The sequence below is a fragment of the Silene latifolia genome, chromosome 2 (genome assembly GCF_048544455.1).
Source record: "Silene latifolia isolate original U9 population chromosome 2, ASM4854445v1, whole genome shotgun sequence".
NCBI lineage: Eukaryota > Viridiplantae > Streptophyta > Magnoliopsida > Caryophyllales > Caryophyllaceae > Silene > Silene latifolia.
Genome location: NC_133527.1, coordinates 118,805,991 through 118,818,266, shown reverse-complemented (window position 1 = coordinate 118,818,266; position 12,276 = coordinate 118,805,991). Strand labels below are relative to the sequence as shown.

The following is a 12,276-nucleotide window of genomic DNA, read 5'->3' as shown; positions in this document are numbered from 1 at the left end:
ATCTCGGTAGGGTACCTTATCTTAAGGATTTCCAACACCCTAGTATCAACAAATTGAGTAGGTTCGTACTTCTTACCTAGAAGCTCGACGAATTTTTCGCGGTGGTCGTCGGATAGGAAGATCACTTCTTGGAAGTTGTTGAGTTGTTCAATGCCTCCCCTCATTAAGGGTCGGGTGTTCCTTGGTAGTACTACCTCTCGTGGTGTTGAAGAGGTTGATCCCTTGCGCTTCTTCCCGAATGATTCAACCAATTTCTTGGCCTTTCCCTTGGTATTTGTCAATGGTGCCATTTGGATGTTGGTGATGGGGGTGTTTTTGAGGATTGGAGGATGATTTTGAGGGTTGAGATGAGTGTTTTAGGGTTTGGTAAGGTGAGGAAATGAGGGAGAAGGGGGGTGATTATATAGAAGAAGTAGGGAATCCGAACGGATAAGATTGGATCGAACCCGCTTTATCCGAAGGAACAAGACAATCCGAGCGGATTTCGGTCGAGAGGCGGATTTCGGGGGAAAGAAGACGGGCGTCTTTTGTAGAATCCGCACGGATTCTAGAACAGAGAAATTCTTTGGGCGAGAAGCGGGGAAAGGACGGGCGGATTTTGTTCGGGACGGACGGCTTGATACGGGCGGGCGGATTCTCGATAATCCGCACGGATTTTGACACGATTCAAAATCTCGCTTCGACGACATACGGGACGGGCGTCCGTGGAAAAGACGGACGAATTATGCAGGGACGGGCGGATTTCTGGAACCCGCACGGATTCTCCTTCGATTTCAATTTTGCTTTCCGTGGGCCCTGGACGGGCGGATTTGCTAGAATCCAGGGCGTCTTTTCTTCTTCTTTCTTCTTCTTCTTTTTTTTTCACGAAACAACATACCCCTTTTCACTGATTTTCTCTTTTTCCTTATCTTTTTCTGAAATTTGCTCATGAAACATGTAAGATGACTCTCTCTCTCTCTTCTCTCTCATGCAAGAAATTAAATGCAAATGTAAATGTACAATATTATACAAAGTAAAAGGGTTCAAGAAATATCTTACAAATGGTGGTTTTGAGGTAGGACTCCACCAAACTAGTTCAATTTGTAGAGATTCTTATCCATAGAGCTCAAAGCTCTTAATAAAAGATTAAAAGCTTGTGAACAAGCTCCAAATAAGCATAAGTATGGGTTGCTCAATTTGAATATGAAATTTGGCCAAGGAGGCTTGTAGAATGCTCTTTTTCTTGGCTTCTCCTTAGCGTTAGAGCTTTCCCGATGCTTCAAATATATACACCCATGATTCTTGTTAAAACTAAGCATGAAGTATGGTTCATTTTCATCCGTGGACTTCCACTTACCAACTTCTTCTTCAATTTTGGTGATGACGATAGCATTTGAATTTATCAATCCTTCATGAGTAGAAGGAGAATTTTCATGACTTTGATGATCGGATACCATAGGAGTTGAAATTATGGGTGCCAAATCTTCACAAGTAGCCTCACGAGCAATTTTCTCTTTAAGCTTTTTTACCAAATAGCTCTTGTAAGAAACTTTGGCCTTTTGAAGAAGGTCTAACATATCCTCTTCAATGATCATTGGATCCATGATAGGTGCCAAGTGGTCTTCATGAATGATAAAGGAAGGACGTTCTTCTTCATGATAGGGTATCTCAAATGCCTCAAGGATAGGCTCCTCAAGCAAGGTGATTGTATGAATCCCTCCTCTAGGCTCATCATCATTGTTGCTATCCTCACGTGAATCATAAATGTGGTCTCCATGTAACTCCTCTTTCAACACCTCAATATTCACATCAAAAGACACACCTTCATACTCACAAAGGTTAAGAGTGTTTGACTTACTCAACCTCATGTCTTCCTCATCGAATACAACACTTTCATAGTCACAAGAGCTCAAGGAACTTGGCTCTTCCCACTTTTCATCTTCCATGTCAAATGTCACTACTTCAAACTCGCATTTATGCTCAATATCCAAAGAACGGTGGTGAGTGTTTGCTTGGAATTCTTTTAATTGGGCAATTTGAATCCTCAACTCCTCTCTTTGGATAACAATGTCTTTAAGAACATTATCTTCTTTTCGGCTCTCTTCTAGCATTTGGTTGAAGAAGTTTTGTTGATCTCCCATCATTTGGAGAATCATGTTTTGAATGGGTTCATCTTTTTGTTGTGGGCATGTGTGTAAGTGGTTGTATTGCGGCAATTGAAGTTCATTGTGAAATGGGTATTGGGTGGGTGGTTGTTGTTGATATTGGGTGTGGTAATTTTGGTGGGAAAAATTGGGGTAGTGGTTAGGATTTTCGTTGTACAAATGATAAGGTAGGTTTGTGTTGACTTGCTCCTCAAACTCCCCATACCCATAGTCATACTCAAAAGATCCACCACATACTCCATATGTCAAGTCTTGCATCATCATGGTCAAGATAAAGATACAACTACAAACATGGGAACTAAACAAAAACGGTAAGAACAATCCTTGAGGAACAAGTCCCTCAAGGTGAAAGCAAAATCAAAATAGACAAACAAGCAAGAACTTAATCACATAGCACCGTCCCCGGCAACGGCGCCATTTTGACGTGGTCGAGGTCGTCACTCATCCAATCAAACACATTTATAATACTCAACAAACAACTAGTTAGCGGTAAGTCGAGGTCGATCCATGGGACGGTGTGCTTTGGGTTCTAAGTCTATCTATCTCAATTTATGCTAGTGTCACAATTTGTTTGGGTTTGTAGTTGTGTCTAAACTAGTGCAAGCAATAAAGTAGAACGAGCAATAAAAGGAAAGATGTAAACAATTGATTAAAAGTGCTAGGATATCATGGGGTTATGGGGGATTCATGGTGTTGATCATACAAACATGTTTACAAGGTTGCAAGCAATTAATGTTATGGAAGAACCGAGTTGGGTTATATCTTACGGTTCTTAGGAAGAGTTGGGTCCCGGAGCCGAATCGATTAGATTGTACAACACCTACAAGTCGACTTACTTTCCTCCTAATCAACTTCTATGCATGGTCTAACAAGACTCGAGTTGGTTTATATCTTACGAGTCAAGTTGAGTAGATAAGAGATGGTAAAAATGCAAGGATTCATAGGCTTAGCATTTCATCAAACATAACATGTGCATAAAGTTGACATCACAACAAACAAGCAAGCAATTTAATCATGTGAACATATTAGATTAAGCATGAATCAATCCCATGTTGGTTTCCCCTAATTACCCACTAATCCTAGCTAAAGAAACTACTCACTCATTATCATGGGAAACATGTCATTAATGGTGTCAATCATCACAACAAGTATAAACATGATAATAGAATGAAGAAATAAACAATAAAGATTAAAGAGTAAAAGAATTATACCAAACTTGAGATGATCCAAATAATAAAGCAAAGAATAATAGAAGAAACTTGATGATTGATGGAAGGTTGTCAATCTCCCAATAATAACCCAATAATCTTCAATTACCCAATAATAAACTTGAATGATAAACTTGAACAACAATTAAGAAGAGATTAATGTGTAATTTGTGGAAAGATTAAAGAGTAATCTATTCTAATCTACTCCTAATATAATCTAAAGAAGGATTTTTCTAGCTAAAAAGATGTTAAAGAGATCCCCCTCCTTTTGTTATTTACAAATGGGGGTATTTATAGTAGAAATTAGGTGGATGCATTAGGGTTAACTAAGGACTAAACTAGTAATTACACTTTTGAGATTTGAGCAGGGAGAAGCCGGTATTTCTTGAAGGAAGGGCTTCTTTCTTTGTAGCTTGGAGAAGACGAAATTGTGCTGTGGAGGAATCCGTGCGTATTGTGGTCGGGACGGGCGGATTCTGGGAGAAGAAGACGAGCGGATTCTCGATAATCCGCACGGATTTTGACGGGGCAATCCGAGCGGATTCAAAGCAAGACGCTCGGATTGTGTAGTTTGGAGACGGGCGGATTGGAGACAATCCGCTCGGATTGTTCTTCAGCAGTGATTCTCCTTCTTTTCTTCCCTTTTGCTCATTCCCATTTTATTCTTGCGGGATTGGTTTTTAGTCTTTGCTTCCTCTTCATACTAGTCCATCTAGTATCGTCAAGTAGCTTCCAAATATGCACGAAAGACGGGAATTTCCGCCTTATTATCTTCTTTTCTACAAAACATATGAAATGCAATAGAAAAGCAAATAGGAAGGTTTTGACGGATAAAATGGCCATAGAATGTTATAATAGTATGCAAAATAGGCTCAATTAGGGGACTAAATGTGCGCAAATAATGGTCACATCAAGTAGTGACCTGTGTCGAAAGAGGAGTGAAGTTGTTGTGTTCCCGTGTCTGGTGCTGTGAGATGGGTGAGTTGAACTTCGGGGACGAAGTTCTTTTAAGGGGGGAAGACTGTAATACCCGCCCTTTTAGAGACCCTTTGACCAGCGTTGACTGACCTTGGGAGCGGTAATAGTCCTTAGAAGTGTGTGCCAAAGTTATCTTGGGTTGTGAGTTACGGGTGGTACTTGATAGAGTAGAGGCTACTCGATCGAGTAGCTTGGATACTCGATCGAGTAGGGTGTCACTCGATCGAGTATGTGGGATACTCGATCGAGTATCGGGTTTTCAGCGAGGGTTTTTAATCGCGTTTTGTTAAATCCGCAAATCATTTCCGCCTCATTTCTTCAATCCTTTAGTCACCTCTTTCCCTTCCCTTCACCATAAAACATCCATGGAAGCCTTTGAAGGTTCTTGTGCCTTAGGATAGCGTAACTCGAGTCGGGTAGCGGTCTTTTGCCGGGTTTCTCCTTGTAGGTATGTCGTCATCATCATCTGTATCCTTGTCTTTGCAGTTAGGGTTTGCTTGGTAGTAATAGATGATTGTGTTGTGGTTATAGGCATTGCTTGATTGCTGGATATGTCGTATGTTGGCATGGATTGGTTGCAGTTGCTTAAAGGCAGGTTCGCCTACTCAGTTTCTGTGGATAGTCTAGTGTGTCGATTGTGGTGTCGTTGTTGTTGTAGTATTGTGGTTGTGTTTGTGTGGCAGCGTGTATACGGTTGTTGGTTGTTGTTGTATTGCAGCGATTTGTGATTGTTTGTCTCTGGTTCTCGAGATGCGTTCTCGGCTGAGTGGAGTCACTTGCGGGAGTGGCTTCACGCCCTAGTTTCGCCCTCCGTGGAACCCGCCACGGGAGGGGATGTGCACATTAATGGGACAGGGTTATCGCTCGGTATGATGAGCGGGGCTTAGGTGGGAACGGTTGCGGTCCTCCACTGGCAGGGCTGGTCCAGTGGACAGTCGGTGACGGAGATTGATTGGAGTGGGTGTGATTGTGTGTGAGACTGATTGTATTGTGTTGTATTGATAGATGTTGTTGATATTGTCGTATCTTATCTCAGTACTGACCTTGTGTGGTTATCTTGTTGTTTTATGTGTCTGCCGTGATGCCTTATGGTGAGCAGTCTGTCTTAGCAGGTGTTGATGTCGTTGATAGCTGGAGTCCGGGCAGGGATGAGTCTTCACGAGATTTGATAGTAATAGTGAGTAGCCATTGAGTTGTATCTTTTATATCGTTTGTTGCTTTTAAATCACTTGTAATATAACATAATAGTTCTTTTATCGACATTTGATTATTACTATCCTCGGGCAACCGAGATGGTAATGCCCTTATATGCGAAGGAAGGCCTAGTTAAGGCTCATCTGGATATGGGGGTGTTACAAAGTGGTATCAGAGCGACGATTTTGGAACCTGTAACCAATGAAAATAATGAACGTAGTGAGTCTAATAAAATGAACCTGGTGTTTGTATAATGGGAGCCCCGCTGATGCTAGATTTTGAGTGGGTAGGCGCCCTCATTTCAAAATCTTGGCCCCATGATACTTAAGTCAGTCACAGGGTATGGGAATGTGGAGTCCGTGTGTATATATGTGATGTATATGTTAATTGTGTCGGAGTTATTTGTGGTTGAGTCTTTGCTAACATAGAGATGGGTATAGTAGTTGCATTTGGATGGTGTATAGTGAAGTTTTGGCATGATTAGTGAGCTTGTACGATGATTATGAGAAACGTGACAAGAGTTTATTTGATAGAAATGCGTGAAAATGTGAAAGTGTATGCCGTGATATGAAGGTGATCATGTTAGTGTTTGCTTCGGGTTGTTAATAACGGTAATCATATATGAGTTTATAATTCCTACTGTAGCTATAAAGATGATAATTAAAGAAGTGTTGAGTTATAATATGAGACATAGCATATAGTAATGCGTATATGCCTTGTTTATTGGTTGAAACTTTCCGCTGCGTGACGATCGATTTATGTAGAATGATTTGCTTATGATTGAACTTGGAACATGATAGGCCTTAATTTGCTATGTAGAGTATGCATTTATATGACATATGAAAGAATGAATTATCGTTAATTATATGTTTCATGTTGATGTGAACACAAGTTTGGTAGTAATGTGGTAAGATAAGTTTAAGTATGGTAGGATGACGTGATTATGCTTATGAATGACTCGGTAGCAGGTAAACCGAGTTTGGTAATTTGTTGTAGCATAATATGACATAAACCTTATTTGTTGAGACGATATGGTATGCTTGAGTAATAATGGTAATGCGTGAACGAGCATGATAACTGGTGACGAATCCGAACTTAGTTTGGAATCGACACGCGATATTGTTTTAGCAGGAATCTTCAATTTACTTCGTATTTCTGACTGAGTACCTAGCTATACTTGACCGAGTGCGAGTGCGTACTAGACCGAGTAGACCTCACTCGATCTCGTTAGGAAGCTATGACGTCGGGATGTGAAAATTTTCTGCAGATACTCGACGAAATAGCGCCTACTCGATCGAGTAGAGGGCACTCGATTGAGTACCCTAGACACTCGATCGAGTAGGTTACTGTACAGTGATTCTGCGGGTTTCTTAAATCCCTTATTTCCTCTTATTCTTCTCATTCTTTCTTCTTGATTTCGAAACCTAAGCTCTTATAACCCTCAAAAGCTCTCATATCTTTGTAGTGTGGTGACGGATTTGGGTTGTTTCTTCTTATTTGTTTGCATTCTTTTACTTTCCTACTTAATCAAGGTATGAATTTCTTCCCTACTTACATGTTTTTATCACCTTGAACTTGTTAGAATGGTAGGATTGACTGAAATTTCGATTCATATGGGCAAATTATTGCTTTTTATTGTTGTAATATGATTCACATGTTTCCCTTTTCTTGAATGTTGGTGATTAATTGCTGTAAAATAGACTAGAAATTGCAAAATTAGGGACGAAATTTCTAGGGTTTACAAAAATCAAAATCGATTTTTGGTTGTTTCTTACATGTTGGATGGTGTAATTGAGTACTATATGTTGTATATACTATGTTGAAAGTTGGATTTTAATGATTTTCACCCTAAAAGTTGCCTTAAAACTCCGTCTTAAAAAGTGCCCCAAATTGAAATTCGTTTTTGTAGACACCTCAAAATGTCTACCTAGCCTTGCGGGTACCCGATGATGAGGCTTAAATTTAATGACTCAATGAAAATTGACAATGTTATAATTAACGGTTCTTTACGCTTATTTCCCCATAAATTACTCAAAATGACACAAAACCACCTTAAAAGCCATCCATTTCCTTCCAATCCAGTTTGACGACTTGTCATATTCGTATCTCGTTTCAGGCGATATTTAGAATAAGTGGGCTTAATAATAAGTTTCAATAAAGGCAACCCACCTTTGTTACGGGTCAAGATGTTATACGTAAAAAAGAACGATTGGTCCATTGCATATTGTGAAGGGCTAATTATCCATGGAAAAACTAAATTAGAGTGAACCACAAAGTTAACCCCTGCTACTACATAGACTACATTACGTTATTAGTAAGCATGTTTGAGTTGGTCTAGCTAGCTTCACACGTGAAGCCCATAAAGCGATAAAACCGACAAAGGATTAAATGATAGAAGTTGTGCAAAAGCTAATTTCCATATCTACGAGGGATGCTAAACAAGATTGATAAATATTGGATGACAGTTCGAAGTAGATGGAAAATCAAAGAGGTAGTTAAGGTGGGAGACTATCTTTTCCTATTCCTATACCAAGTAAGCTACAACATTTTCAATATGTATAAATACTACCCGCATATACACGGGTAAAGGGGGACAAAAATATTCTCAGGAAAACAAGCGACACAAATAAAATACCGAGAGATTCAAGATCAAACCGGACCATAATTTCAATACTCCCAGACACCGTCTCAAATATATAATCCCAGATTCAATTCCAACTACATACAAATAAATTGTCCCAGTTTCAAATCAAACCATCCAGTCACATAAATCGTCCCAGTTCCATATAAGCGCATAAGAGCCGTAAATTAACGACAAAGTCGAAATTTATTAATAGTCAACATCCACATAGGCCTGAGGGTACCGACATCAAATAAGTTTTTCTTTACTCTTTGTTCTTATTTAAATCTTTATTTTACCTTTTATTTATTTTCTCTATTTTATTGTCTTAACTAACATATTAATTTGTCAGTGTAAATAATTGTATAAGGTTTGTTACTAACTTTCTTTTTTCTGTCTTAGTTTCGTCAAATATATAATATTACAAATAAATAGTAGAGGCCGTCAGTTTGACGGGCGATCCGGGTGCCTAACACCTTCCCTGATCGTACCTTTACCCCCGAATCCGCAATCTTTGGTTCGGACCGGAGTGACGGATCAGTCCCCATTTCAGGGATCAAAAGGGGCCTTTTTCCGTTAACTTATTTTTGTATGTTTTTTATAAAACCTACTGGCGACTCCACCTATTTACTTATTTTCGAAAAAGGAGATTTTTTCAGGGATCTCACAGTGGCGACTCCGCTGGGGAGAAAAGAAGTCTACAGGGAGACTAGACAATACCATCTCACATGTAGTTTCCATCAAAATTTGATTAAATTAGGACCATCCAAGTCCTTTCTCAGCTGCATATGTATAAAAAAAACTAAGAGTAAGAATAAACATGTCAATAGAGATAAAATTCATTCTTATAATCATAATCTCATACGAGTATTCCTGACATTACCTAAACAAACACTAGTTTACATAAGTGTCTAATTAAGATAGGACCATACCAGTCCTTTTGAGTTAAATAAAAAAAACGAGCATATGTCGTTTTTATTAGTCACTTGTTCTACTTTTTACCCTTAACTAGTAGAATAGACTTGAAATACTTTAGGTCGTATCTTTTTAGTGTAGATCAGTCGACCTCTTAGAGTCAGCCTAAACGAGGGCGTGCACTAGACCATCTTTTCCATCTCTGTGGTGTGATAATTCCTTGATCGCCGTGTCTCTGACTAGGTGACCTATAGGTTTGGAGATTCCATCTTTCTACTTGATTCGTTAATTTTCCATACTTCATGTGACTACTAGTTTAAACGAGCATAACTCTCTATCTACCAGATTCGTCAATTTTCCATATTTCAAATGACTACTAGATTTGTCAACTTTCCAAGTAAGCACAAATTGCTTTCTACCAAATTTGTCCTAATTTCTCATATCTCAAATGACCACTAGATGAGCACAAACTCACATAATCGACCATTTTAGCAAATATTGTCATCCATTCCCATTGGTGCTAGAAAACTAGCTCAAAAACATTAAAACCATATCCCTAGTACACCCGTGCCCAAACTTACCAAATGAAACACGGGAGCGCACACTCCATGCCCTTAAAACAAGATAGGTGACCACAAGTCCCTTAGAATGAACTTAAGATGTGAGTCTAAGTATCGATACGAGTTCAAACAGATCCAAATCCAGTTTCAAGACTCTCAAATATTCAAAGAGAAAAGTTATGATCTCAAATAGATACAACTACAGTCTCAAAAGACTCAAAAATTCAAATGTCAAAAGGCAAAAATTCACAAAAAAAAAATCCAGGAAAAGTTGCAATTTAATCAAGTGTCAAAAGTCTCAAAAATTCACAAGACAAAAAAAAGACAAAAAAAAATTCATGTAAAAAAAAAAAAGACAAAAAAAATCCCAGTCCAAAGTTGCAATTCAAATTCCAGAGTAGTCCTTTCTCAGACGAGTCAATCCACAGTTACATTGTTTCCATTCCTCTTGGGACGATCCTTTCATTCATTTAGGTGAGTGAGAGAGGCACACAGGTCTCCAGTGTCTTCTAACACCATAGAACCTTCTACTCCATTCCATTTATCACCCTCGTTTAGCATCTAAGAATTCGGGGAATGTACACTAAGTTTATACGGTCACAAAAGTATTTTGTTTCTATGCTATTAGTTTTGCTTAATTAGCCGAACTTGTTACTATAAAGAGGCAGAACTCATTTTACAGTATAAATCTCAAATTCCAAGGCGAGGGAAAAATTCCAGAAAAAAATAATAATAAATGTTTTAGAAAACAGATTTGCTGTGTGGCACTAAAAAAAAAAAACACACACCAGGAAATAAACAGGGGGCTACCACAACAAGCAGCCTCTGGAGGATTGTGTCACAGGGAATCTAAATAGAAGAATTTCAGCCAAAACGAAGGGCCTAAGGGAAAAGTCATTATGCATGTGTTAACAATTTAGAAGACAACCGTGACCAATAATATTGTAAGGACGTACAATTTGGTAACAACTCAATAGGCACAACACCTAAGCAGCTAGGACTAGAGTACTCCGTCCCTTTCCCAGATTATGCTCAGTAGCACGTTTTGAAAAAAAAAATTAACAGGACTAGTAATAAGATGTAGCAGGTTTCTATGGTCTATTTTAGAAAGAAATGCATCGTAAATTAGCTAGTGTTGTCTTTTTTGCATCATTAGCGTCATTATTCATTTGCATCATACATCAGCAGCATCATTATCATCACAATTGAATTACGGAATAATTGTATTGTCAAGCAATCAAGCACACTACTTGATTCGAGAAATCGGTAAAACCATAAAACCAAAAATATAAAAAAAACAAAAAAGAGAGCATAGATTCAACATCAATTGACTAAGAAAGGGGAAGCACCCATAATTTGGCCAGAAGCTTTGTATCAAGCACACTACTTGATTCGCAAGACCAGTAAAACTATCAGTTCAATCTTATAATCAAGCATACGACTTGACCAGTAAAGAAATAAAACAAAGAAAAGAGGCATAAATATGAATCAGTCAATAAAGAGACGGAAATACTCACAGCTTGATCGGAGCTGGTGCCAAGAAATCTGCTCAAATGTCACAGCCAAGGGGTTCGACAATGCTCCATCATCAGTCATCCGGTCACCAATTCGAAGCTCGAACGATTGCTTATCGACGGTACAATAACTATCGCTGATTACATCCCATATCAGGAGCCAATTCAACGGTTCTCCAACACCGACCATCTTGTTGTCAATCAAGCACTCGAATGACAACCACGACGGCGCAACCAACGCTGAATTCATTCCATATCAGAGAGTCGTACTTGTTTGATCTCATTCTCTAGTGAGAAATAATAAATGAAAAAAAATTAATTATCGGGTTCACAAAGTGACGATTGATTGGACCTTCGTTGAGCAACAATGGAGGGATTTAAGAAAATTAATTAGAAATCGGGAAAAAAAAAACCTGAAATCATAATACGGAGGAAAACTTGATCGATGAAATAAGTATCTGAAATTCCAGCATGCAAACTTCGATTGAAGATTATCAACTTGTCCCCGATCAGTAGCTGGAATGACGGGCAAGGCGGCGCAACCCACGCTGATTTTGTCCTAATCAGGAGCTGGAATGGCGGCACATCTACCGTTAATTTCATTCCACATTAGCAATCGTGAAATCAAAGGATTCGACGGGCTATACCGTCGAATTGATTTTATCTGGTGAACAACAATAGACGAATTGAAGAAGATCAGTTAAGAGACAATGGAGGAATCGAAGAAAACAATCCAGAAATCAAATTTTGTGGTGCACAATTTCAGAAACATGGTGATTTTGGACAGTGGAAAATTTTGGGAATCCAAAATGGGTTTTCTTTATGACACAGCCAAACAAGACCATTTAGCAATGATAAGTCAAAAGAAATTTATCTACCTATCCATTTCAATTTTGGACAATCAACCAGCCCATTTTGTAAAATAAATTTTTACGATTTTGAAATCCTTTGGTCGGCAGGCCCTGACATGCATCTGAGTTCTTAAAATAAAATTTTCTGAACTTATCCTCTTTGCGAAATAAAATTTTGCAATTTTCAAATCCTTTGGTCGGCGGGCTCTAACACGCATCCTAGTTTGTAAAATAAAATTTTACATTCCAATCATTTTTCAAATAAATTTTGAAATTCCTCGGTCGGCGGGCT

At 38.7% G+C, this 12,276-nt stretch overlaps 1 protein-coding gene across 2 annotated transcripts; it reads right to left on the bottom strand.

Moving 5' to 3' along the window:
• Positions 1-866: 866 nt before the first annotated feature.
• Positions 867-12,001, bottom strand: LOC141642914 (uncharacterized). Of its 2 annotated transcripts, none has more exons than XM_074451910.1 (3): positions 11,547-12,001; positions 11,137-11,420; positions 867-8,926 (listed from the first exon to the last, which is right to left on the bottom strand). In XM_074451910.1, exon 3 carries the CDS (start codon positions 2,406-2,408, stop codon positions 1,071-1,073), a length of 1,338 nt encoding a protein of 445 aa, XP_074308011.1. In that variant the 5' UTR covers positions 2,409-8,926; positions 11,137-11,420; positions 11,547-12,001; the 3' UTR covers positions 867-1,070. The 2 variants fall into 2 exon arrangements, 1 of the variants encoding a protein (XP_074308011.1); XR_012543533.1 differs by lacking the exon at positions 867-8,926 and adding an exon at positions 8,987-10,180 and having other exon boundaries at positions 11,547-11,992.
• Between the last annotated feature and the right edge of the window lie 275 nt (positions 12,002-12,276).

Bases quoted from the DNA above. Each gene is read 5' to 3' on its own strand.
- LOC141642914 (XM_074451910.1), bottom strand. From the start codon at position 2,408: ATGATGATGCAAGACTTGACATATGGAGTATGTGGTGGATCTTTTGAG.